At 41.8% G+C, this 26,985-nt stretch overlaps 1 protein-coding gene across 4 annotated transcripts in view; it reads left to right on the top strand.

The window, feature by feature from the left end:
* Positions 1–26,985, top strand: part of PATJ (PATJ crumbs cell polarity complex component) — a 364,450-nt gene that overhangs the window by 111,643 nt on the left and 225,822 nt on the right. For all 4 annotated transcript variants that reach the window (XM_056814120.1, XM_056814123.1, XM_056814122.1 and 1 more), the window contains exons 18-21: positions 4,391–4,600; positions 14,588–14,710; positions 18,688–19,080; positions 24,115–24,238. In XM_056814120.1, coding sequence (XP_056670098.1) covers positions 4,391–4,600; positions 14,588–14,710; positions 18,688–19,080; positions 24,115–24,238 — 850 coding nt within the window. The remainder of the gene's footprint in view (positions 1–4,390; positions 4,601–14,587; positions 14,711–18,687; positions 19,081–24,114; positions 24,239–26,985) is intronic.

The following is a 26,985-nucleotide window of genomic DNA, read 5'->3' as shown; positions in this document are numbered from 1 at the left end:
CCAGCTATCAGGGAAGAATACAGTGTTAGCCATAGTCCCTCAGGACATGAAAGGGGGCATGCACCCTTGGGGAGGGCACAGCTGGGATAGGAGTCAAGAAGACTAGCTGTGTGGTCCTGGGCAAGTCACCCCTGTTTGCCTCAGTTCCTCATGTGTGAAAAGAGTTGGAGAAGGAATAGCAAAGCATTCCAGCATCTTTGCCAAGAAAACACCCAAATGGGTTAGTAAGAGTCGGACATAATTGTAATAACTGAACAATCACAATAATGGAGGAAGAGAGAGAGTCAGAAATTATTGATTAGTTTGGTTGTCTTTTGAGGGGGCTGAGAGGGAAGAAATTCTTTTCTGATTCTCTGAGCTGCGGACCAAGAAGAGGCAGATTCATCTGAGCCTAAAGAGATCCCGCTCTGATAAATTCTTTTGACTCATGTTCTGAGTAAATCATACCCTGGCAGGTCACCCACAGCAGCTGTCAGAGGGCTGGAAGAGACCGGCTGGTCTTACTAGCAAGACGAAAGCCACTCATTTGTACAATGGAATAGCGTGTTTTTGGCTTTTCCATGATGTAACTCTTTCTATATCCCAGAACCACAGATTTGGAGCAAGGAGGGACTTCAGGGGTTCCTAGTCCAACCCACTTATTCTATAATTGAGGAAAACTGAGGCTGCTCAGAGAGCGTCCTATTGGAAGGGACTTAGAGGTTGTTCATCCTTTTAAAGATGAAACTCAGGGTCCCATAGCAAAGCAAACATCTGTGTCAATTTAGGTCCCCTGACTCTGCAACTGACCCTCTATCTACTAGGCTGTGCTGTAAAGAAGGGATTCACCCAAGGGCACACAGACCCCTAAGGGGCAGAGCTCTGGGACCCTCTGATTGCCTGTAGCTTATCACCAGTTGTTGGAGAGTCCACTTTCTACATCAACTTGACCATTATCACTTTATGGCATCGTGGATAGAGTTTGGGAAGACATGAATTCAAGATCTTTTGGTCTTGAATTTGGTCTGTGTAACCACTGGTAGGGGCCACCCTTCCCCCTTTATCTCCTACTCCCCCATTGCCAATCTGTGTCAGTAAACAGTTTCCTCAGTCAGCTGATTAAATCACAAGTTCTCGTAGACCTCCTTTGCCCCAAATGACAGTAGTAACACCCCTTTAGAGCACATTATTTCAGTGGAATGCTTAGTCAGTTGTTGTTCGGTCGTTGCAGTTGTGTCTGACTTTTTGTGACTCTGTGTGGGATTTTCTTGGCAAAGATGCTAGAGTATCCTTCTACGGTTCATTTTGTAGATGAGGAAACTGAGGCAAACAGGGTTAAGTGACTTGCCTAGGGGCACACAGCTAGGAAGTATCTGAGGCCAGATTTGAACTCAGGAAGATTAGTCTTCCTGACTCCAGGTCTGGTGCTTTATTCACTGTGGCACCCCCTTGGGATTCAAGTACTGAGAAGTCAAGCAGTTTCCCCAGGCTACAAAGCAGTATGCGTCAGAGGCTGGACTCTAGGGTGAAGTCACCCCTATATCTTGCTCTATTTCTCCTTTAAGAAAGAGACAGTACTTAGGGCCATGAGGGTCTGTCTCCCAGCTGCCTTTCAGTATATATTAAGTTTGAGCAAAGGGAGGTACCCTGTGAGGTGGCTTGTTGTCCCCCTTCTCCTCCTGAGAAGAAGGATATATTCCCAAGTCTTTTGTCACTGAGTGACACCTTAAATGAAAGAGATAATTGTCGAGCTTATTTATTACAGTGTCAAGCCTCAACTGGAATGGTTTCATACTTGAGCATGCAAAGTGTGTTGTGATTCATGGTGGCTGGGGCCCGAGCAGACAGGTCCTTTATATTACTGCCGAGATGGCCCCCCGATACACCTGCCTGCCATCTTCCCTTCAGCTCCTTCTCTGCCGAGGCAAGAGCTCCCTCTACTTGAAAACACGAGTGTGTCAATGCCCACAGGCAAGCCGGGCTTCTTTCAGGGAAGGCTTCGTCTCTGTGGATTGTGGCTTCTTCATCGGGGCTCCAGGAAGTTGGCATTTTCTTATTTTGATGATTATGTTTCAGGAGAATTTTTTCCCTCGTCATCCTGTGCATTTCTGTTTTCTCAATGTCAAACCGTAATTTGGAGCCGGGGTTCCCAGGCTTCCCCGGACTTCCTGCCAAAGGGAGGGGTCCATGATCCAGAGAGGATTGTGCCTCTGTAAATATGAGGTTTATTTACATGGACACTTGCTAGAAATCCCCAAGACTGCATGGAAACTAACTTGCTGATGCAGGGAAGGAGAGGCAGGTTTCAAACAAAGTGTTGTCCCAGGAGCAGCTCCCATTGTTTTTTATAAAATATAATTTCTTTTATTAACTATTTCCCAATTACATATAACATGTTTTAAACATTAATTTAAAAAACGTGAATTCTAAATTCCCACCCCTCCTCTACCCCTTGAGAAGCAGGCAAGCAATAGAGCCTTGTTTAAACTTGTAAGGTCATGGAAAGCACATTTCCACATTAGCCATGTTCCAAAAGAAAACACACAGAATAAAACTTAAGAAAAATAAAGAAAGGTTAAAAACAATTTTCTTTGTTCTGCACTCGGCGGACCACAGTTCTCTTTCTGGAGGAGGAGAGCACTTTGGATCTTGGGTCCTCTGGTGTTAAATGAGGCCCCATCGTTTGCAGGGTTTGGAACACATGCAAAGAAACACACCAGAAGGACTTAGTCCTTCGAGGATTGCTCAGATGCTTCCCACCATCATCCCCACGATCTTCCCACAGCCTTTCCCTACCATTTCCCCCCTTCACTAGTCTCTGACAGATTCTGTCTGTTAATTAAGTAGCATTGTCATTGGGATCCAGAACCACTTTCTCAGGATGATTTTGTTGGAGATGCCAGCAGTAATACTCTTGAGTTACTAAGATTTCCCATCTTCCAGTGGTGTTTCTCTGTAATAAAGTCATCAGAGCAGAAGTGGGTAGAATAGGGAAGGACTGCTCGCTGGGTGAATGTTGAGTTCTGGTCCTTTTCAAGGGGGGTGAAGCTTGCATTAGCTATATTTAGTTTTTCATCGTTTTATATGGGCTAGTTCTGAAGGCGATGGAGCTGGTAAGGCTGGATTTGGGGAGCCAGGATTTTGTCTTTAAAATAGATGTGTATGGGGGACAGCATGGTGGCTCAGTGGATTGACTCCGAGCCGAGCCTAGAGAAGGACACACTCTTTGCTAGCCATTTTCATTGGCTTTGGAACTGACACATAGTAATTATCCTAAGACAGAAGGTAAGAGTTTTTTTTAAATAAAATAAATGTGTGTTGATACATAGATAGGTAGGGCAGTGAATAGAGTTCCAGGACTCAAGTCAGCTATTGCCCTGAAAGTCATTTAACCCTGTTTTGCCTCAGTTTTCTCATCTGTAAAGTGAGCTGGAAAAAGAAATGGCAAAGCATTCCAGCACTTATCAAAATGTCTGGTGCACATCTGGTGCTTAATAAATCTTTTCTGTCTATTGCTGTGTCTTGAGCACAACAAGTTGGTTGAAAAATTCCTTAAGGGTGGACATTATCACCATAGTATATATTTTTCTTCTGGCATGTAGCAAGTAATGGTTTAAATTATTTCAATGACTGTGGGTATCTCATAATAACTTATTGACTTTTTTATTTTTTATGATTTATAATAACTTACTGGTTATTATCGTTGAAGGCAGAACCATTTTCTTTTTTATAACTTTATGCCCAGTTCATGGTATAGCACGTAGCATTTAGGAATTGCTTATTAAGAATTTGTTTTGAAGAAATAATGAACTGGAGGAATTCCATGTGAACTGGAACAACCTCCAGGAATTGATGCAGAGTGAAAGGAGCAAAACCAGGAAAATATTGTACACAGAAACTGATACACTGTGGTACAATCAAATGTAATGCACTTCTCTACTAGCAGCAATTCAGTGACCTAGGACAATGCAGTGAGACTTATTAGAAAGATGCTCTCCACATCCAGAGGAAGGACTGTGGGAGTAGAAATGCAGAAGAAAAACAACTGCTTGATTACATGGGTTGATGGGGATAGGATTGGGGATATAGACTCTAAGCAATCACCCTTGTGATCAATTATCACTATTATTATTATCCATATTATCAATAATATGGAAATAGGACTTGATTAATGACACATGTAAAACCCAGTGGAATTTCTCATTGGCTATGGGAGTGTTGGGGGGAGAGGAGGGAAAGAACATGAATCATGGAATCATGGAAAAATATTCTAAATTAGTTAATTAAATAAAATTTTTAAAAAAGAGAATAAACCAAAAAAAAAAACCCACCAGTTATTAAAAAGAATTTGTTTTGAATTGGTAATTGTCAAGATGATGCTGATGTCTTTCTTCTCTGATTCTCTCTTCAGGACCCTTTGGATCCAACTCGGACTGTGATTGTGATCCGCTCCCTGGTAGCCAATAGTGAAGCTGAAAGAGGGAGGGAATTACTGCCGGGGGACCGTCTGGTCTTTGTCAACAATCTTTCCCTGGAGGATGTCACGCTCACTGAAGCTGTGGAGATACTAAAGGCTCTACCGCCGGGCAGAGTGAGCCTGGGCATCTGCAAGCCCTTGGTGGTAAGGAGCATCCTTGATGTTGGGTTTTCACTCTGACTCCTCAGCTCCTTTTCATATTCAATCTGTGTTCATGCTGGTCCATGTGGAGCTCTTGTGTTGGGTTCAGGGGAACCTACTTTGTTCAGGTGAGAGACAGAAAGACACATGGACAAATGGTCAGAAATGCTGACAATTAAACATGTGCACACACCGAGGAAGAGAGAGTGAATGGCTGGGGGTGTGCATTGTCTTGCTACATGTAGTGGCTTCTGAGATGCTTCTTCAAGGAAGCTGCCCACACATATAGGGATATAGGAATATAAATGCATCTGTGGGTGTATACGTGTATGTATGGGTTTGTGGATATATGTATATTTTTTAACCGAACCTTTGATTTTTTTGGCATTGAAGCAGTACCCCTACCAAAACCTAGCGGCATCTGTCCTTCAACTCATAAGTCCTTGAGCATTTCCTGGGGGCCCTGAGAAGTTGAGTGAATTCCCTGGGCTCACATAGCTCACATATTTCAGGGGCATGAGCTGACCCTCAAACTTCCTTGATCCCCATCTCTATCTCCTATACCATGCTGCCTCATTTATACACATCTGCATTTATTAACATATACATGAATGCACAGATATAATCATAGTTTTGGACTTGGTCTTGTCATCAGGAAAACTTGAATCCAGTCTTGATTTAGAAGTTAACTTTGTGTTCCCTGGCAGATCTCTTAAATTCTCTGCCTCAGTTTCCTGATTTTAGAAGGGGAAGAATAGTAGCACTCATCTCATAGGATGGTTGCCGCATCTTCGACAATGACTGCCCTAAATCTTTTCATCTCTCCATTTACCTTCTTGTTCAATCCTAATTCCAACAGTTTTAGTAGATGACTTGGTTTACTTTACTACTTTACAAATATGGTGGCCCTCTGACATGAAAAACTTCTCTGCCTTGTCACCCACCTTCCCATCTATCTTATCACAAAAGCTGATCTGTTCATTTGCCTTTCTTTCATTTTTTAAACTTGCATTCGGTAAGGATAATTTTAGTTTTGTGACTTGAAATCTAAATAATTGGTTGCCGGGGAAAATTCCCAAATAATAAAATACCCAAGTCAGCTGGGAATTATGGTGATTTTAATTAATAGAGAGAGAAGGAATTAAGGAAGAGAGAGAGAGAGAGAGAGAGAGAGAGAGAGAGAGAGAGAGAGAGAGAGAGAGAGAGAGAGAGAGAGAGAGAGAGAGAGAGAATTAATTTAAACTGCTCTGGCTCAGGCTGAGCCAGGCAGTAGTTAAAGGCCTAGGCCAAAGTGGCCTCCCTGAGCCCAAGGGAAAGGGAGTTAGTCTTATCACTCACCACAAGACCGTCTCCAAGGAAGCTGTCTGAGTGATGAGTGAGATCCTCCAGGCTGCGTTCCAGTCCTGAACTGAACTCCGAATCCAATTGCACTCCGAACTGAATTCAATTGCCTGAACTGACTTTTTTAGCTTCCTTTTAAAGAAATTTTCTCTTATGTCACCTCCCCTAAATTTTCACATCTACCAATCATAGTAGATGCTTTTTCGAGGACTACCTATTCTTTAGTTCTTACCTTCTTTGATTAGATTTTCTCCAGGACTGTCCACTCTTTAGTTCTCACCTTCTCTGGTTAGATTATATCTTCTGAGGTACTTCACACTTCTTTGTTAAGCTTACCTTTTGTGAGTTACTTGACCTTTTTGTGATTAATTTAACCTTTTAGGTACCTAACATCCTTTTGTATTAGATCTAAAAATAGACTTAGCTTAAGTTTTAGTTTCACTATAAGGTATGAGTTAAGTACCTTTTGTTCAATCAGGAGTTTACAACTTCATCTTCCCCTAAAGTATGTCTAATTAGGGCGGAGTAATTTACAAGTTCACAAACCATTCCTGATTCTGTTAGACCAAGTATCTCCATTGTTACAATAAGGAAATAGCTAAATCAAATCTTTTAAAGTACAGTCTTAGTTTTTAAAATTCACAATTCTATCTTAGAATCAATACTAGGTATTGGTTCTAAGACAGAAGAGTGGGAAAAACTAGAAGGTGAAGTGACTTGCCCATAGTCACACAGCTAGAAGTGTCTGAGGCCAGATTTGAACCCCAGGCCTCCTGAGGTTCCCACTGAGCCACCTACCTGCCCACTCACCTGCATTTCTGATCTTGAGGCAACTAGATGGTTTGGTGGTTTAGAGGGGGTTGGACTTGAGGTCCTTGATGCCTGAGATCAAATTCTTGCCCCCAGACTGGCTATGTGACTATGAGCATATCAGTTTCCATTTCCATATCTGTAAAATGGACATAATTAAAACACCCACCTCCTAGGGTTGTGGTGAGGAACCTAGGAGTATGTTTGTAAAACACCTTAAAGCACTATATCATCACCAGCTGTTATTATTATTATTGTTTTTTCATATTCCCTCCTACACCTGGATCCTGGAATTAATTTTCTCACTTTCTATTCTCTCATTCTCTGCTAGTTCCCTTCCATCTATTGATAAATGTTTTTTATGCTTCTCAATCTCAAAGAAACTCTTGACTTGACCTTAGCTCTTACTCCCTATTTCTCCTCTCCCTCACTTCTATATATTGTGGAAAAAGTTGCCTTCCTCTGATACCCCTTTCTCACTACTCACCATTATCTGTCAACAAGCCTTTTTTTAAACCCTTGCCTTCGATCTTATAATCATTATTAAATATCAGTTCTAAGGCAGACAATTTGTAAGAGAGAGGCAATGGAGGTTAAGTGACTTGCTCGAGGTCACACAGCTAGGATGTATTTGAGATCAGACTTGAACCCAGGACTTCCTGCGTCTAGATCTGATGCTATCCACCGAGCCATCTACTTGCCCTTCAACAGGCATTTTAAGGCTGCTACTCTATGCCAGGAATAGTGCTTACAAATAAAACAAACAAACAAACAAAACCAACAACAGTGTTTTCCTTTGGGAGGCTTCTTTTCTATTCTGGGCAATATGGTTCACAGATCTTTTTTTATTTCTCCAACCGCCAGTGCCTGCCCACCCTCTACCTTCCATATATTTATTTGTCTACATATTTACACTTACTCTCTCTTCTGATAGAAAGGTGGCTCCTTTAGAAGATAAGCAATTTCATTATTTTGTCTTTACATCTCCAGTACCCAGCTTCGTGCCTGGTACATGGTTATCAGTACATATTTGTGGATGAGTTTATATTTTCACAGAGAAGTATAGGATATAGAGAAATAAATACAAAGTGATTTGTGGAGAGGATGAGATTAACAACTAGGAGAATCAGGAGAGCTTTTTGGAAGTCTAATATCTGCCTTCTAGTCTTCCTATTCTTGTTAGTCCTAATTTCACTAGTAAACTCCAGGGTTTCTTTGTCTCAGTTTTAGATTCTTAGTTGGAGCGAGTCCTCAATTTTGTTCTTTCTGTATTTTCTTCAGCAGTCCATCGACCATCATCCCTAAACTATTAAATTATCTGTCCTTACTCCTTATCTCCCTCCTTTTCTCTTCACCCACTCTGCATTTGGTCATTTCTTTCAACTGTGAGATTTCTGGCTCTAGCTATGACCTCTCTTTCATGGAATTGACCTATATTTCCAGTTGCCTAGAGACATAGTCATTGTTTATATGCCAATCATGTGTTGTGTGTGCATGTGTGTTTGTGTGTATGTCAAGAAAGCTATCTATCTCTAGGTGGCCCTAGACAATATCAGCATTTCTCTTTCTGGGTTCTCCTCAGAATTCACTAGCTGTAGTTTGGAACTGATTTCTTACAAGTTTGAATTTCTCTTAAAAATGAAGATTTTGCTCCCAAATATAGGGAAGGGAGCAGTAGAGTGGGGTTAAATGAATAGTCTAAAATTAAAAAAATATATAGGTAGACTAAGTCAAACCTTTGACACAGAAGGGACTTCCAGTTCTTAGCACACAGTAGGTGCTTAACAGAAGTTGATTGATTGACTTGGCTTAAGTTTAACATTTTCCAAATGATGTTTCTTATCCTTGGATCAAGTACTAGGCATGTTCCCAGGCTTTAGTGGTTCTTGCAGATCAAGAGAAGGTGTAGTGCCTTCTGATTTATTTCTACAATACCATGTCCTCCTAAAGAAAAACTGACAATATCCCTTACATGCATACTCTCCTCTCTTCTCAGTGCCTCAATAATAGTGTAGAAACTTTGCTTTACCTTCTTGGATTACTTCAGCAGCCTCTGTGGAAGAAATGAGCAGAATCTATATGCTGTTTGGGAGATACATTTCCTCCCCAGAAAAAAAATAACCTTAGAGGGCAAAGAAGGGAAACTACAGGATTGTGTAAATAGACAAACCCTCAGTCTGTATTTATTTAAAAACTGGATCAACTCCTGGATTCTTATCATAAAGGAGGTCTTAGTGATGTCTTGCCCCACCAAGATGGTCTTCTGTGATTACAGATAAACATCCTCATCAGAATAAATCTGATCTTTGGTAACTCCTAGGACAACAAGTTTAACAGGTTATATCCCCAATATGAAGACATTCTTTTCTTCCTTCCCTCATCACCTGATAATCCTATACTCAACCTCCTAAATTAGGAAAGTGATTTAGTAGGTCTCACTTGAAAGGTTCCTTTAGCCTCCTGTAATGTTACCCTAAGGCTGTATAAAAATCATTATCTCCCTTTGATCTGTGTGGACTTCCTAACTACCTGGTAGTTGACCCCCAGTTGATGCTAATTAAACTTGTTCTCTTCTAGCCTTGGTTCCTGTTTTATTGACCTCAAATCAAATGGTCTCAAGTGGGAGGAATTACTCATCTATAGGGTTTTTCCAGCTTCTTGTGTTTTGTGTTTACCTCTTTCTACTTTGTCTTCCTCTTTAGAATGGCTATTCCTTGAGAAAATAGGGAAATGGTTCCTTATTTTGTCTTTGGTATCCCTGGTGCACGTACAAAACGCCTCTTGTCCAGTTAATGATAATAATTGCTAACATTAACTTTCATGTTTACAAAGCTCTCTGCAAATATCTCATTTGATCTTACAACAACTCTGGGAGGTAAGTGCTATATTCCCCATTTTACAGATCAAGAAACTGAGGAAGACAGGTTAAATGACTTGCCCAGAGTCACATAGCTATTTAGTGACAGAGATGGGTCTTCCTTTCTCTGTGTGTGGAGCTGTAACCACTATATCACCCACCTGCCAGGAAGATATTGAAATACTCTTTTTGATTGATAAAATCCTTTCCTATCCATTCTATACTGTAGCTAAACTTGAAAATTATCTGTTCCCTGAATGTGCCTTTAGCTTTCCCACCTCACAGCCTTTGCTCATGCTATTTCCTAGAATGTCCTCACCTCCTTTTTCTCTTTAGGTTGATTTATTCATCTTCTTTTTAATCAAAATGAAATTCTACCTTTTTCTGGAAGATTTCCCCGATAAACTCTGGCTGCTGACAACTTTCTTCCTTGAGCTATACAGATCGAATATTTTATTTTGCCACTTCCTTGTATGGCTTGTGTTGGTTTGATTCAATTCAGTAATCATTTAAGGAGTGCTATTCTGGGTTCAGGTCCTAGCTAAGAAGGGAAAAACACAAGGATGAAAGGACAAACAAAGAAGTTCTTGTCATCAACAACTTGGGGGGGAAACAATAAGGACACAGAAGTAAATACAAACCCTAACCACCACCATTTGGAGATGAAGGGAGAGGATTAATTGGAAGGTTCGAGAAAGGTCTCTGGTAGGAGTCAATGCACATAAGCTTGGTTGAAGAGTTTACAAGTCCTGAGGATAGGAAGGAGGTGAGGGAAACAAACCTAGATAAAGAACAGGTGGTGGGAGATGAAGTGTTGTATATGGACCATTTTGCTGGCATATTTAGCAAATGAACAGAAAGCAAGGAGCATGAGTCTGCAAAGAAAGATTGAAACCCCATGAGAAGGGGCTTTATATACCTGATAGATGAACTTATGGTTTATTTTGGCAGTAGGGAGAAACTGAACTCCTGGTGTTTAGTTGGACTATATATCTCCTCAGTATCTAGCATAGTGTTCTGCACACAGGGTAGTTTTAATAAAGTTTGGCAAAATGAATGGGTAACATTACTTCCAGACATTCTCTGCCTGAAGTCCTGCCTTTGTTGTGTCCTTGGTGGGATTTTTGTCTGATGGACTCTGGCACAGTCATTATGTGGGTGAAAGCCATCTCAGTGTCCTGGGAATTCCTAGATAACAGGATGGTGACTCATTGGGAAAGAATTCTGGAACTTGATCTGGATCATTTTCACATAATTGATTTCCTCTTCGCAACCTTTGAGCACCCAACCTAGGACATGGTGATTCAATGTGCTTTGCTACCTAGAGTTGAGCGTGCCTGGGACTTTTCACCTTGTCGGTGCTAACTTGTCTGTGAGAATGTGGGCAAAGTTACCCCACCACTTCTAGCCTCAGTTTCCAAATTGTAAAACTGGTAGGATTGGAGGGAGGTGAAAGAGGCAATCTAGAATTCCACTGTGTTCTCTCCTTTGCAATCAAACTGGCCATCCTCCATCTACGGTATTCTACCTTGGACCTCTGTGGCCTTTGCCAGGACAGCCCCCTAGGCTTTAGAAGCTCTGCCTCCTCACAGAGCCCCAGTTCAGGTGCCACCTCTTACACAAATCCTTTTCCCATTCCCCAGTTGTTAATGCTGTCTCCCTCTTGAGATACCTTTGTGCTTTTGTAGACTTTGAATTTACTTCTGTGGGTATATGGCATTCCCTCTCTTCCCCGCTATGTAAGCTTCTTGAGGGTAAGAGACTGGCTCACTTTTTATCTCCCTATCCCCAGGGTCTAGCATAATATTTAACCTCTAAGAGGTGACTAGTAAATGTTTGTTGAATTGATTGAATTGCATCAAATTCTACCCTTGACCGTTCTGAGATTATTCATTGAAAAGAAGATTGGAAATAAAATAAAGGTCCAGTCATCCAGTTCCCTCATTTCTCCCATTATCTTCCTCCTCAGCCCAAACATAGTACTTTATATAAAAGTTAACACTCAGCATGTTTTTTTCTTTCATTCATTCATTCATTCATTCATTCATTCATTCATTCTTTCATTCATTCATTCATTCTTTCATTCTTTCATTCTTTCATTCATTCATTCATTCATTCATTCACATCATAATCCTTCCATCTTTTTCTCCAAATTTTTGCTGCCCTCATCCAAGTTGATTTCTGCCCAGTAGAATGGAAGCTCTTTGGGTGTAAGGAGTGTTAAATTCCTTTCAATGCCCAATTTCCAACCTCGGACCTTGAAGAGCCTACGATGTGGTCAGTGTATATATACATATATATGTTTGGTAACAGATTGCAAGAGTAGTTGGTTAATAACCGCTTGTTTAATTGAAGTGAGCTCTAAGTGTCAAATCTATCAATAGATGCTTATAGGAACAATCAGGGCTTGAAAAGCCATCTTCTTCTTCCTCTGATGTGATGAGAACCTTTTTGTGGCCTGGGGACCCCGCTGGCTCTTTGCTGGAAGGCAGGAATGACCCAGATTCCTGGGTGCTCATGTGCTTAAAGACAGGGGATGTCTGGCAACCTCTGGAACTTGTGGTCTCTTTCAAAAGAGGTTTTTACACTCAGAGCAGGACTGGTAGGTGAGGCCCAGGCAGTGTTTTAAAGAAAAACAAAGAGCAGGAATTGGCTTCAACCAGACAAAATGATGACCTGCTGTTTCTGGCAGGGAGGCAGTTGTACAAAGCCGAGGGCCCCAGAGCCTTTCTCTGAAGGCTGTACTAGTTGTGGGATGGAAGCACCCCAGGCTTCCCATTTTGAGACCATGGCTGCCAGTTGGCTTAGGTGCTAGAGCCAACGAAGAAACTGGGAGAGAGGTCAGCCGGGTGACTCTTTCCTGCTAAGTGAGTTCTCCTCCGCCTCGCTGTTCTTTCAGCTCAGCTGGATCTTTACAAGCTGTGATGTGAGATGCCTCTTGGCTGCAGCCACCAGTGGGTCTTCTTTGGGGCCCTTATATTTTAAATACACAAAGTTGTAGAGATTCCCATTTCCTGCATTTAATTAGTAACTGCTTACTTGTGCGCAACTGGTGAAACATGACAAAAGAAGTGTAACAGACCTTAGTCCTTGGACCTTCACGTGCTAGTACCTGAGGAGGCAAGACCTAGATCCATGAAACAGAGAAAACATGGCGGCAGAGAGTAGACTGCAAATCCACTGTGGGCTGAAAAATGCCAGTCCTTTTCTTGCCCAGAGTGGGGCTTCCGAGACTTACCTGTGAGAATGTGGGCAAAGTTACCCCACCACTTCTAGCCTCAGTTTCCAAATTGTAAAACTGGTAGGATTAGGGAGGTGAAAGAGACAATCTCTAGTTATTGGCCCGAGAGGTCCAATAACTCCCCCTGGGGAGATACTGCTATTAAAGATCTGAGGCAGGATTTTCTTCCAGATTCCATGTCCTACAGTCTATCCTTGGGGCAAAACAGAAGTCGTACAAACTCAAGAGACCACAGGCACCTTTAATGAGACATATGGCCGGTGTCTAGGAAGAAGAAGCAAAGGGTGTTGTTGTACTTTTCTGGGGCCAGATCCCCCTTCCCCATGAACACCATAATGAAGAGCAGGCGAGTGGACAGAGGAAGGTGACCGAAAGGGTAGAAGCCTTGAGATCATCACATATGGCTTAGTTAAAGTGCGAGGGAAGGGAGATTTTCTGGGCTGAGGGTCGATGGGGCAGACACGGAGGGAGACTTCAAGTATTGAAGGTGCAATCATGTGGAAGAGTTGTTCGACTTGTTACTCTTGACCCCAGAAGGCAGACCCAGGAGCAGTACATTACAGAGAGAGGCTGATTTAACATCAATATGAGGAAAAGCTTCCTGATGCTCAGACCTAACCCAGAGTGCAATGGACTACCTTGGGAGCCAATGGGCTCCATCTTATTGGAAGTCTTCAGCTAGAGGCTGGATGCTTTCTTCTTGGGGATGTTCTAGGGGAGATTCTTCTGGAGGTATAGGCTGGACACGAAGGTCTCAGAGAACCTTTCCCTATTCAAGATTCTGCTCTTTTACTTGTGGTGAAAACGGGGATATCAAGATAGGAATTTTTACAGGAGATGATTTGGGGGGGTCAAATGAACATGTTTTGTAAAAAAAAAAAGGAAATTTCATTCGTTTTTTGTTTCTACATAGCCTAAATTTCCCCTTATGTTCCTCCCCCTTTCCTCTCTCAAAGAAATGTCTCAAATGACAAATAATATTTTCAACAAGGGAAAAAAAACACAAACAACCCACAAATCTGGTGACCATGAAGAAAAAATAGCTGACAATATATGTAATATTCCAGATTTATGGGCTGTTCAGCTCTGCAGAGGAGTGGGGTAGGGAGTTGCCTCCTGATATTTCCTCTTTGAAGCATGTTTGTGACTTTCTAGTCTTCCCTTTGAACTGTTTTGTGCATCTTCCCATTTATATCATTGCAGTCATGGTATATATGGTGTTCTTGGTCCTACTTATTCCACTCTGCATTAGTTCATGGGAATCTTTCTATGCTTCTTTCCTTTATCATATTTGTGGAATTACTCCATTCCATTCATCCTCCTGATTTGGTTAGCCATTCTCCAGTCAAAAGGCACATCCTTTATGTCCAGCCGTGTCCCCCAAAAAGCATCCCTGCCGGTAGTTTGGCAAGCAGTCCGTGGGGCCGGAATAACTACCCAGAATGATTTCTGGGATGTTGGGTGAGGCACTACTCCCAGTTTCAGGTGGAAATTTGCAGGCCCTTTCAAGTCTTCATAGTTATGTTCACTCCTTGGTCTGTGATTTTTGAGAACGAATACAGCTTGCTCTTTTCCTGCTGGGGACAAGAATTCGCATCCTTTAGTGTTCTCCACACAGGGGTTTGCTTTTGATAAATCCCAAATACTTTTACCTACCAGAAAGCCTCAGATTCAACTCCAAGAAAGTGGAGAATTTCATTGTTGTTATTTTAATCGCACACATTTCTTGCTTTCTTTCTAGGTTGAGGGGAACGAGGAAAGTAATACACCCTGTGACTTACAACCAAGTGCTTTTGAAGAAACGCCGGGCCACTCTGAACCACTGGAGTCAATGGATTCCTCTTTGATCCTGGAGGCACCCTCGGTATTGGGCGGCTTGGTTTCTTAGTTCAGAAGTCAGTTTACTGTTGGGCTGAGCTTTGCCAGGGAAGAAGTTCTGTCTTGCTTGTTTCTTTCCTCCAAATTACTGAATAGATGGAAACTGAAGTAGCATCTCTTAAAACCTGACTCATGTAACCTTCATAAGATCCTTCTCTTGAATGTAGGAGTGCTTTGCTACAAAGTGCTACACATAATAGGTGCTGTTTGTTTGTTTTTTTAATCCTTTCTTTTTGTTTTGGAATCAGTACTGTGTATTGGTTCCAAGCTAGAAGAGTGATAAGGGCTAGGCAATTGGGGTTAAGTGACTTATCCAGGATCACACAGGTAGAGAGTGTCTGGGGTCAAATTTGAATTCAGGACCTCCCATCTCTAGGTTTGACTCTCAATTCCACTGAGCCACCTATCTGCCTCCTTACTTCTGTCTTAATATTAACTCTAAGATAGAAGTATAGTAAGGAATAGGCAATCAGGGTTAAGTGACTTGCCCAGGGTTATATAGCTAGGAAGTGTCTGAGGCCAGATTTGAACTCAAGATCTCCCATCTCTAGGTCTCTCAATCCACTAAGCCACCTAGCTGCCCCATAGGTCCTCTTTTAATTGGCCAAGAGCAGTGGAGTCCCTCTTAACAGAACCCTGCGGTGAATTAGTCAGTTAACAAGCATTTAGTAAGTGCCAATTATCATGAAAGACTGAGTGGTTAGAGAGTCAAGAAAACGAATTCACATCTTACCCATCTTATTCCCTTGACCTTATTAGCTGTTTGTCTCTGGGCAAGTCCTTTAAGCTCCCCGTGTTCCCAGTTCTCTGTGACTCTAAGTAAGAGATGTCACCATGCATTAATGGTTGGAGAATTTCTTTTCTTTATCTGAGAATTGCCCAACCAATGAAGTCCTAAGTCTGGCTGCGGTAGGTGCTGAAGACACAAAAATGAAAAAGTTTGATCCTTCCCTTTTAGGAACTTTTATCCTACTAATCCTTGTGGAAAGATTCTGTAACCAGGCAACCGCATAACTCATCTTGTTTTTCTGAACCAGATATTCATGCTTCAAATGAGATCATATCCAAGTGCACTCTGCAAACCCTAAGAGCACATCATCTATATTAGTGATGATGTATCCTTTTTTCACCAGACTAGACATAGTACTATTGTCAAATCTGCAAACTACTTTGCTCTTGTATCTACTCTGAAAATGTCCTGATGTGCCACAAAAACATAGCTTTCTCTAGGAAAATGATCCCCTTTCAGTGTCCTATTAGGGATTCCTTGTCATGGAACAAGGAAGCATAATGTAATAGGAGTAATACTCCAGCCATCAGGACTTGAGTTCAAATCCAGATTCAACCACTTTTTATGTGACCCATTGGCCAATGTACCTCCCCTCTTGGGACCTCTATTTCCTCATCTATAAAATGAAAGATGATCACTAGATTGTCTCTGAAGGCCATCCCTGAACAAAATATGAGATCCTAGAATACTCTTTTCTTTTATGGGTTTCAGTCTTCCACTGCAATATAACGGGCTTGGAGTGACGAGTCTTTTTTTTTTAACCCTTACCTTCCATCTTAGAAATAGCACTGTGTGTTGGTTTCAAGACAGAAAAGCATTAAAGACTAAGCAATGGGGGTTAAGTGACTTATCCAGGGTCACAGAGGTAGAGAGTGTTTGAGGCCAGATTTGCAACCAGGTCTGACTTTCAATCACCTGAGGCTGATGATTTGACATGTTTCCCTGTCCGACATCAGTAATCCTATAGCAACTAACTTCCCTTTCCTTATCTAAAGTCGGAGTGTATGGCCAGGTAATGTTTTATGGTTGTGCAATCCATAAAACCATCTTTTGTCCCTGCTGATGTGAGGATAAAGAGCTCTAAACTTGGGCAGTATTTGGATTCTTGAATTCATTGATGAAACTCCTGTTGTTGTTCCTTATTTGTTTGTTTGTCTCGAAGGGTTGGTTGCAAGGAAAGAATTGGTAAAGAAGAACTATCATATTCATGAGATCTATTATAGCAAATGTCATTAATCTTCAGAAGGAATTCCAGGTTGGGAAAGGGACTCGGGGAAAGCATCACTGACCTGGTACTGATATCTCAGCCCATTACTGCTACTGTGAAATATTAGAAAGCACAACTAATTTCATGCCCTCGAGTAGCTTAGAGTCTGGTAGAGGAGATTAGCCACTGGCAGGTTCATGCAGTACGAGAGAGAATCTGATTTCTGTATCCTTCCAATAGTTGACATTTTGTTGGTAGACATAGTCCCTCCACACACACCATGGCTGTGTCTTCTCTGTAGTTTCCTGGGTGGGCTTTGAGAGTTGTCATAGTCAAAATGTCATTGTCTTTTGGACCCCTCCAAGCAGCGGTACCCTCCTGCTCAGCAGGACCATGTACATTTAAAAATAAATACTGCCTGTACTTTTCTCTGTTTAGTGGCAGCTAGGTGGTACAGTGGTTAGTCTTAGGCTTGTTGTCAGGTTAAGTCATTTGATCCTAGGGCAAGTGACTTAATTCCTGCTTGCCTCAGTTTCCCCCATTCTGTAAAATGCAGATGATAACAGTAGCACCTGCCCTCCAGGGTTGTTGGAGATCAAATGAGATAATCATTGCAACCGTGCTTAGTTAGCACAGTGTCTGTCCCAGAGTAAGTGCTATACAAGGGTCATCTCTGCCTTGTAGAGCAGATGATCCTTGTGGATGAGGGCTAATTTCTCTTTGGTATTATATGCTGGTCTAGCAAAGTGGCTGATGGATATAAGGAAGGACAGGGACTGAAGCTGGGATGGCACTAGAAGAGGGTGCTCCCTGTTTGCAAACAAATTGGCGCTTTCTCTACAAGTTATATTCGAGGTACTCAGTTCATTGAGAGGCAAAATGACTTGTCTGGGGCCACATAGCTTATATGTTTCAAAAGTGGGACTCAGTCCCAGCTGTTCCTGGCTTTGAGACCATTCTGCCTCTCATGTGACCCATAGGGGGTTCTTAATGCTTATTGATTGATTGATGAATTCATCAATCAATGGTCTTTCCATACTTAGCCAGATTGGTCCTTAGATAACCTCAGATAGATATTGAGATATGAGGCATTCCAGAAGCCAATATATAGTTCATTTTATGGATGAAAAAAATGGGCGCATTGAGGTTAAGTGACTTGCCCAAGATCATATAGGTAGTATCAGACAGAGGCATGATTTGAACTCAGGGTCCTTCACACTAGAACCAGTTATACAGTTGGCTCCTAGCCATAGAACTGGAGGTAAAAGGAGCCCCCAAGTTTATCAAGTCCAGTTTCCCTATTTTATAAGGGAGAAATTTGTGACCTAGAGAGTTTAATTGTCTTGCCCAATGTTACCCAAGATTGGTGTCTCTCCCCCAACCCACTTCCAGAGAGCACTCCTTTTCAGAAAAACCAGCCAATATATTGGACAATTCTTCTGTTTTGGGTTAATGTTCCATTCCCGTAGCCTAGCAGTTCTTCAAAGAAACTGGTAGGATTTGCCTTCTTTTGGTGTGCTAGTCTTTCTTTTGGGCCGTGCGGTCATCACAGGTGGGAAGAGTTCAATTTTGACAGTTTAGTGGCAATTGTTGAAGATTGTGACTCTTAGCACCTTTGTCATCTAGTTAAAATGGAAATGGTAGATCTTGGAGGTCATGAGATAGTTAATGTGTAATAGAGCTTTGTAACTAACCACTCACCTTGCCCAGGGCACATTTTTCTTGCCACTGATTTTTAGTGCCAGTCACCCTCCTGGGAAGGAGGTCAGCTAGTCATGCCCTGAGTGGAGCTGACCGATCTGACGTACTTCTATGTAATGTCCTAGCAGGGTTGGGGGTGGAATACTGGTGGGCAGTTAGAGGGAAACCAAAAGGGTTCTACTTGGGTGGGAATTCCTAAACTGGTCTCATATAAACGCCAGCCTTAAGGTCCTCATTCGTTCTTTTTTGTCCCACTTGTCGGTAGGAGTTCCGAGATGATTCCTTCCTTCATGAAGAAGATTTGGACAGGCCTTTCCTTGACTTGGGAAGGACATTCCACGTCCAGTCAAATGAAATGGACAACACTCAAGAGGCATGGGAGATGCATGCTTTCCTGAAACCCCGAGCCCCCGAAGTGGGGGAAGAGAGAGAGATGCTTGTGGATGATGTGTATGACTTCCAGGATATCTTTCAGAACGTGGATCTGTATTCTTCATCGCTGGGCAAGGACAATCCTCCCCTCCCTTCAAGCCAGGATTTTCACTTTGGCACCCAATGGCTAAGCCATCCAGGGACCTATGAAGCTCATGATCTGAGAGCCATGATGCACCCAAGTCCCCAGGAGATACCACAGAACAGATACAGCAGTGAGGCAATGGTATGAAATTCTAGAGTGTCTCCTTTTCTCCTTCCTCTCCTTTTCCTTCAGAGGGTCTAGGAATGAGAAGTACATGCATTCCGCCGGCACTTTTCACTCTTAACTGTGATTTCAGCATTTTTGAGGTGACAAGTACCCTTGTGGCCCCTTGGTAAATATTATCTAATACTCTGTGGGAGACAACGTATCTTGAGATGAAAGCCAAGGGATCAACAGCTCATTTTTGTCCTCTTACTTTCTTTCATATAGTGATAGATTGGAATTTCATCAGGGTGAGTGGGTTCTCCACTAGCCCAGACCAAGAACCCTCTGTGACTTAACATATAGATGGGGTTCAAGAGTTTTCTTGGTTGGAAAAGACATCCCCTGAGGCCTCTGTGTATTCAATTGACTGGATGACTGACTGGACCAGTCATTTGAGGACAAACACAGAGTACATGGGTCAGGTCCTGTGTAAAACTTTTCCAGGTCAAGCACCTTGGGACCCACCATCACAGCCACCAAGAGCATCCCCTTTCAGGAGGATATTCCTGATTCCCCCAGATTTTAATATCTTGTTTTCCATTACAAGGACTACTTTTAAATTATTTTGTAAATAGCCTGTATTTATTTATCTGTGCCTTATCCGTGACATTTTCCTAGAGAAATTGGGGATAGGAACACTTTCTTGCATCCTTTGATGAACACGATAGGTACTTCATGACTGAATGATTAAATATTCAAATATACGAATGAAAAACATTCCTTTGGAAACTGCTAACCCTGCATTGTTTGCCAGGAATGCAACCGATATTAATAATAAATACTTTTCGATTTCCTGATGCTCTTGGAAAAACATTGGGTTTGAAATCAGAGGATCATATTTCCAAGCTGGGCTCTGCCAAAGATGATATAACTTGGGCAGGTCATTTCCCCTTTTGGGACTTCAGTTTTCCTCATCTGTGACATGATGGGATTAAATCTCCAGAGAGGGAATCAATTGAGATGAACCCAAGGATTGTTTTGCTACAGTGAGGTCCAGGTGAAGTTAGATTACATGAATTTGTAGTCTATTTGGGGAGCTCAGTTATTCTGTCATTTTCTCCAGCTCCTTCTTAAATGTGGGAGAGGGATGATGGGAAGAAACCAGAACTGAGGCTTGGCAAGAGAAGAGTGGTGATTGGACCACAGAGGGAGGAAGATGAGAATGGAGGATGATGTGAAATTGAATTGGCCAACGCCAGGGCAGAAATGGGAGAGGCAGGAAAGCAATGTTATGGCAGGGTCTGACAGAGTCCTGAGAGACAGAGGTAATTTGAGGTCTCAGTAAAGGCGTATAATGGGTGTAGGAGGAATGAGGCACGAGGAGCCATAGAGTGATGGGAAGTTACAGTCAGAGCTTTTGATGAAGGAAATGGATCATTCTGGGTAATGGAGAAATCTCTGTGTGTGGGCTTAGGTGATTGCAGGAATGGGTCGTGGGATTTAAGGACACTGAGCAACGGGGAGCTTAATTTGCTTCAAGGGGCATCTGTGTGGATGTGGAAACCGTCTGGAATAAGGGCAGCAGTTGGGGAAGAGAGAAAGACTGCTGAATTCTGTAAGAAAGGAGGGAGAATAACTCTGTGACTGTCAAGCTCTTGCCGCAGTGGCAACCGTTATATGAATTAAGTGGAACATTTTAACTGAGTGAACATAGAAGGAAGAGTTTTCTGAAATATGGGTCTGGAAGTGGGGAACAAGGAGCATTTAAAACCCCCTTCAAGAGAACAATGTTGGGGGTGTACGTGAAAGTACAGTCAGCACTTACGACCCTGGGCAATCACCTAATCTCCTTGGCCCTCAGTTTCCACATTTTGCAAAATGCAGGTAATTGACTCGATAGATGAAAAGGCTCCTCTGCCTCTATGACCCTTCAGTCCTATGATCTTACTATTTCAGAGAAGTGTGATATTTGCTTAGAGAGAAAAGAAGATCTGAAAAGGTAGTTCTTACCTCTTTCCAATCACCCTTCTCCTTTCTTGCTTAATGCCATTTCAGGTTATTAATCCATTCCCCAAGATGGCAACCCTAAGTGGATTTTTTTAAGACGTAAAGTATTTTTTTGGGGGGGGAGAGGTAATATTTGTTCATGGAAATTGGGACTCCTATGCTCGAGGCTAAGAACCATGCATTCTTCTAATGCTATCATAATCTGCAAGGCTTCCAGCACATTAAGCTATTTTTGCATAAACCACCAACAGCGCCCAGCATGGATGACTTCAAACTGCATCTCATATTCATGTTTTTGTTTCCAGAGTCTCATTGTAGAATATGAGAGTGCAGACTAATGGAGATTTAGTTTGCTTTTGCCTCAGGGTGATTTCTCTAGTACTAATTGACCTTTTTTGTTTGTTTTGATGTTTTTATTTGGAAAAAATGATATTGGCCTCCAAGAACTTCCTTTTTCTCATCATCCCCAGTCACATGGCTCGTCCTCATTCAATTTCTCTCACTCCTAGAGCAACAGAAACTGTTTTCTGACCTCCTAGCCATGGCCCTCTCTCTTGACTGGTCAATGGAGCTTTCTTTCTAGAGCTGGAAAGGAAAGAAACTTTGAACTGGACTCATCTAACCCCCTTACTTTGCAGATGGGGAAATTGAAGGCAAGGGACTTAACTAAGGTCACACACATTAACATCCAGAGTTTCCAGCCTGAAAATTCTCTTATCTACTTATATTAGACCACAGTGGATATAGAATACTAGGCTGAGAGTTAGGAATATGTGATTTTGAATCCTGTCTCAGCCAGTTCTTAGACAAATCATTTAAGCGCTCCTTGCCTCAGTTTCCCCATTTGTAAAAATGCAAATGATAATAATACTTACTTTACAGGGTGGTTATGAAGATCAAATGAGATAATATGTAGGGGACTCTTGTAGCATCATGTAAATACTATTTATTATTTTTATTATTATTACTATCATTGCTATTGTCATCACTATTATTACTAGTAGTTACTATTATCACTATTATAAATTATTATTACTATAATTTTTAATCATTACTATTACTACTATTATTTTTATTACTGCTACTACTACTACTCTGCCACTATCCAATGTGACTTTGGTCAAAGCACTTAATCTCCCTTGATATCACTTTCCTCTGAAAAATGAAGCATTTGATCCAGTGACCTTTGAGGTCCCTCTAGTGTCAAATCTGTGATCATAGGATCCATGATCATATTGATCTTGGTATCTCCATCATGTAGACAGTGAGAAGTGAGGGAATAAGCACTTAAATGGTACCTACTATGTGCCAAGCACTGTGCTAATTGTTTTTCATAAATATTACCTCATTTGACCCATACAAACTCCTAGGGGCAGGGTAGGAACTATTTTTATTCTCATTTTATTGTTGGGGAAACTGAGGCAGGCCACAGTCAAGTGACTTGTCTAGGGTCATATGACTAGTAAGTTTCTGAGACCAGATTTGAACTCCAGACTTCTTTATTCTAGGATTAGCATTGTATCTACTGTGGCACTTCCTCAGAGGGACAGACTACAGCCTACTCTTACATTCTCCCTCCATGTAATTCTCACCTTAATCCCCCCTTTCATTCTCCCCATAAGTGCTCCTCAAGATGCTAGATGCCTTCCTGTAGGTCTTTTCCCATTGAATGGGTACCAGTAGATCACCTGACCTATTTACCTGTCTTTACTTTCACCTCCCTGGGATTGTTACACTTCTCCTTCCTATCATTCATTTCTTGGATTCTATATATTATTCCACATAACAGTAACTCGTCAAGGAAAAGAGGGTGCAGTCTCCTGCCACCTTCCTCATTTCTCTTCTTTCCTCATTAAATGACCTATTGTTGGGTGGCAAGTCTATAGGACTTTGTCTATTAGCGCGTATATTTGGTGCAGGCACTGGAGACTGATGATGAGTTGGTTCCAGAATTGAATGGGAGAAAGGAAACAGGGCCTGGACTGAATCTGGGAAACTATGGAGACCCAAAGGCGTCTTGCTTGGGACAATGTTGGACTTGACAACACAGAAGGAAAAAGTGTTGGATTGGGGGCAAGAAGACCTACATTCATATCTCTTTTCAGACACAAGCTATGTGACCTTGAGGTAGTCACATAATTCCTCTTAGCCTGAGCTTCTTCATCTGTTAAAGTGGATAATAATAGCTGTTGTGAAGATCAAATGAAAGGAAATATGTAAAGCATTTTGTAATCCTTAAAGTAGTATAGAAATACTTCTCTCCCTTCTTCCTTCATTCCTCCATCTCTCTATCTCTGCCTCTCTGTCTCTCTCTGTGTTTCTCTCTATCTTTCCTCCTCTCCTCCCTCTCTCTCCCTCTGTCCCTCCTTCTTTCTCACTCTCTGTCTCTGTCTCTCTCTCTCTCTCTCTCTCTCTCTCTCTCTCTCTCTCTCTCTCTCTCTCTCTCTCTCTCTCACTCTGTCTCTGTCTCTGTTTTTCTGTCTCTCCCTCTCTCTCACTCTTTCTCTCTCTTCTTCCCTCTCTCCCTCCCTCCCTCCCTCTCCTCTTTATCACTCTCTCCCTCTCCCCCTCTCTCTTTTTCTCTTTCTCTTCCCTCTCTCTCTTTCACTGTCTGTCTCTCCCTCTTTACTACCCTCCTTTTTCATTGCTGCTGTTGCTATTATGATTGTAATTAGAATATAAATAATTGTCCTAGCAGTGCTGCCTTTGAACACCACTTTTTTTCCAAGGTATCACCATTATTTATAATAAGGATGGCAAAATATAAACATCTCCCAGAAAAATGCATTGCCCGCCATGATGGACCTCAAGGTGGAATCCAAAAACCATCTTCAGTCAGTTCCTGAGATTTCACTGTCTTCCAGACATGGTGGCGAGTTATCTTGGGTACAAAGACACAAACAATTCCTACCTTCACAAACTTCCATTCTTTCAGAAAAGACAGTCAAAGAAATGTTTCTTGCCACTTTCCAAATGGAAATCAATGGCTGATAACCAAGTCCATTTCCCATTATTTCTCCCACGATGCTGCTCTGACACTTTTTCCTTTCTCTTCCTCTCCAGATCAACGAGAATTTTAGCAAACTTTCTTTGTCCTCCATCACGTCCTCTGAAGGCAACAGGTGCCAGGCCATTTTTGATGACCTTGAGAACCCCGAATCGATCCCAAAGAGCAGCCTGGATTTAGGTTTGTGATTTTGGTTACCTTTCAGTACAAATTGCTTTAATGTTTGAATGTTTCTTTTATTGGTCAATTCAGTCCTTTTGATTTCATCCCCATTCAAATCATTTAATCCAACATGAGTTCATATAATTTCTCATCTGGATGGCCTTCTTCCAAGTGCTGAGAAAACAATGTTCCTCCTGCTTTCAGAATATGGAGACTCTGCTTTGAAGCAGATGTATAGATGGCTTTTTTTCCTGCCTCATTGAGCTTTTTAATATTAAATAGAGAAGAATGCTAACACCACTACTTTGGACTGGAATCAGAGAATTACAAATAAATCTCTGCTAATCTATATTAAAAAGGCTGTTTCCATTAAACTATACTGTGAGCTCATGGAATGGAGCTGTTAAATATTAATACACAGAGGCATAGTTTAAACATTTATGAAATGCGGCGCTAGCTATAGGTTATGGCCAATTTTGATACATTAATAACTCCAAGTTTCCATTAATGAACTCAAGCCGTTTAGTGCTTTTGAGGTTCGGCATTGCTTCTTGTATTCAGTAGAAAACTTTCCTTGGCAAATCCTCGTATTTTTGGCCTGAAAGGATTGATGCTCCTGGAGTTGCTCCTGGAGATTCTTTCGTGACATGGAAATTGATATTCATTCTAATGTTTCCACTTCAATTCAATTCCACAAACATGTTTAAAGTGCCTACCGTGTCCCTGGCACCGGGGATATAGAGACAGAAGAGAACCTGCCCTTAACTCCAGGTAGCTTGCTTTATATTGGGGGCAATATAGCATGAATGCAGAGTTATTAATTACTACGAATAAGCACCGGAATTCAAAGGGATTTTGCAAGGGAGAGGATGCCAGTAACTACAGCAGTCAACAAGAAAAGCCTTTTGGAGCTGCTGGCGGCTGGGTCGTCTGTAGAAGGAAGCTAGATTGTCCCGGACACGGCCCTTTGAAACAATTCTTTATATTTTGTATTTTCATATCCCTTGCCTTTTCAAACATTCTCTCTTTCTCCCTTACCCAGGGATCAATCCCTGATAAGAAATGAGGGAAGAGGGGGAAGGAAGAAAAGTAGTTGTACACAATTAACCAACCCATTTGCCAGTTTGGGTGGGTCAGCGCCTTTCTTCAGTCAGTGACTTCTCCTTCCTCCAAGAAAGTAGGGAGTTCCATTTTCTATTCTCCTCTCCTAGGGCCAAGCCTGATCCTTTATAATTACCCAGAATTCCATGTTTTTTGTTCGTTTCATTTTCGTTATTGTCGCTATTGTGCTGGCTCTTCTCCTGATTCTGCTGCTTTTGTTCTCTTATCAGTTCATATAGCTCTTTCCCAATTTCTCTGAACTCCTCGTATTCACTCTACACTTGAAAGTCTGCAAAGCCCATTTTCTCACAACAGCCCTTCAGGCTTAGAGGAAACAGGACTTGTCCCCAGCTAGAGAGATTAACAGGAGTAACCCCAAAGATGTGGCACATCCAGAATCTCTAATTCTTCTCCCCCTTCCCTCTCCCACCTCCCAAGCAAGATTCATCAATGCTGGGCACTTTGAAAGAGGAAGCAAGATGTCTGTTTCTCAAATAACCTCATGACTTAGTTGGGAAGAGAAGATGTGCATAAAAAGGAAACTCATTGTACGAGGCAGAAGAAGAAGAAGTCCTTTTCATAGCATTTTCACCTTTACAAGCGAGTAATCGTGAAAGACCACCTGAACAGTTCCAGAAATGTGGGCGTCAGTCTGTCCTCTGAAGTGGAGGCAGTTAATTGATTAGGAACTGCTCTGTTTATCCCTCTATATTTGCATATATACTTGCTATTTCTCTTTCTGTGGGTATATCCTATCTCTTTCACCTCCCCCAGAAGAATATAATTCCCCAAGGGCAGAAAATACTGGGTTTTGCCTTTTATAAAAATGTCCTGTTGTTCAGGAGTTGTTCAATCTCCACTGAGAGGTTTTGAATACTTGAACAAATCACTGACTTTTTGTTGTTTACTCAGTTCCTTAGACTCCAACTTCTCACGATCACAGTTGGGCTTTTCCTGGCATTTACTCAAATGTTTGCCATTTCCTTTGCCAGCTCATTTTACAGATTAGGAAACTGAGGCAAACTGGGTGAAATGACTTGCCTGCAGTCACACAGCTAGTGTCTGAGGGTAGATTTGAACTTGGAAGGATGTCTTCTTGAGTCCAGGCCCATCACTCTATGGTGCCACTTAGCCACCCACCTCCAAAAATAGGTGCTTAATATGTGTTTGTTGATTCGCCAATAATGACATTGAAGAAAACATCTGGATTTACATGAAAAGCTCAGGTGACTTGTAACTCTCCTCTTTATTAGCTGTGTGACTTTTGAGAAATCTTCCTGTCTGGGCCCCTATTTCTTGGTCACATTGTGGTTACATTTATTTCTCCATTTCTTTTGATCAGTTTATTTGTAAATTCTACACTTCCTCTGTAATGATACACAAATTTTCCTTGCTCAAACTTCCCTTGCCTTTTATCCTTGCCTGTTTTTATATTTTCACCTCACCAAATATTATATTTCAGGGATTTCTCTTCCTCCTTACCCTAGAGCACTGGCTTGCTTTTTCATCCTGCAAATCTTCTGTCGTTGAACTTTCCTGCCTCTTTTGATAACGTCGCTACATCCCTTCTCCTGGGTTTCACCCCACAACTTCTGAGGTTCTTTTTTGAGATTTCTTGTTTAACATTTTGTGACCTCTGGGCTCCTAGTGACTTGACAGCTAAA

This window comes from Monodelphis domestica, chromosome 2 (genome assembly GCF_027887165.1).
Source record: "Monodelphis domestica isolate mMonDom1 chromosome 2, mMonDom1.pri, whole genome shotgun sequence".
Taxonomy (NCBI): Eukaryota; Metazoa; Chordata; class Mammalia; order Didelphimorphia; family Didelphidae; genus Monodelphis; species Monodelphis domestica.
Note: the sequence above shows the minus strand (reverse complement) of the source record. Positions and strands in the feature narration are given on the sequence as shown.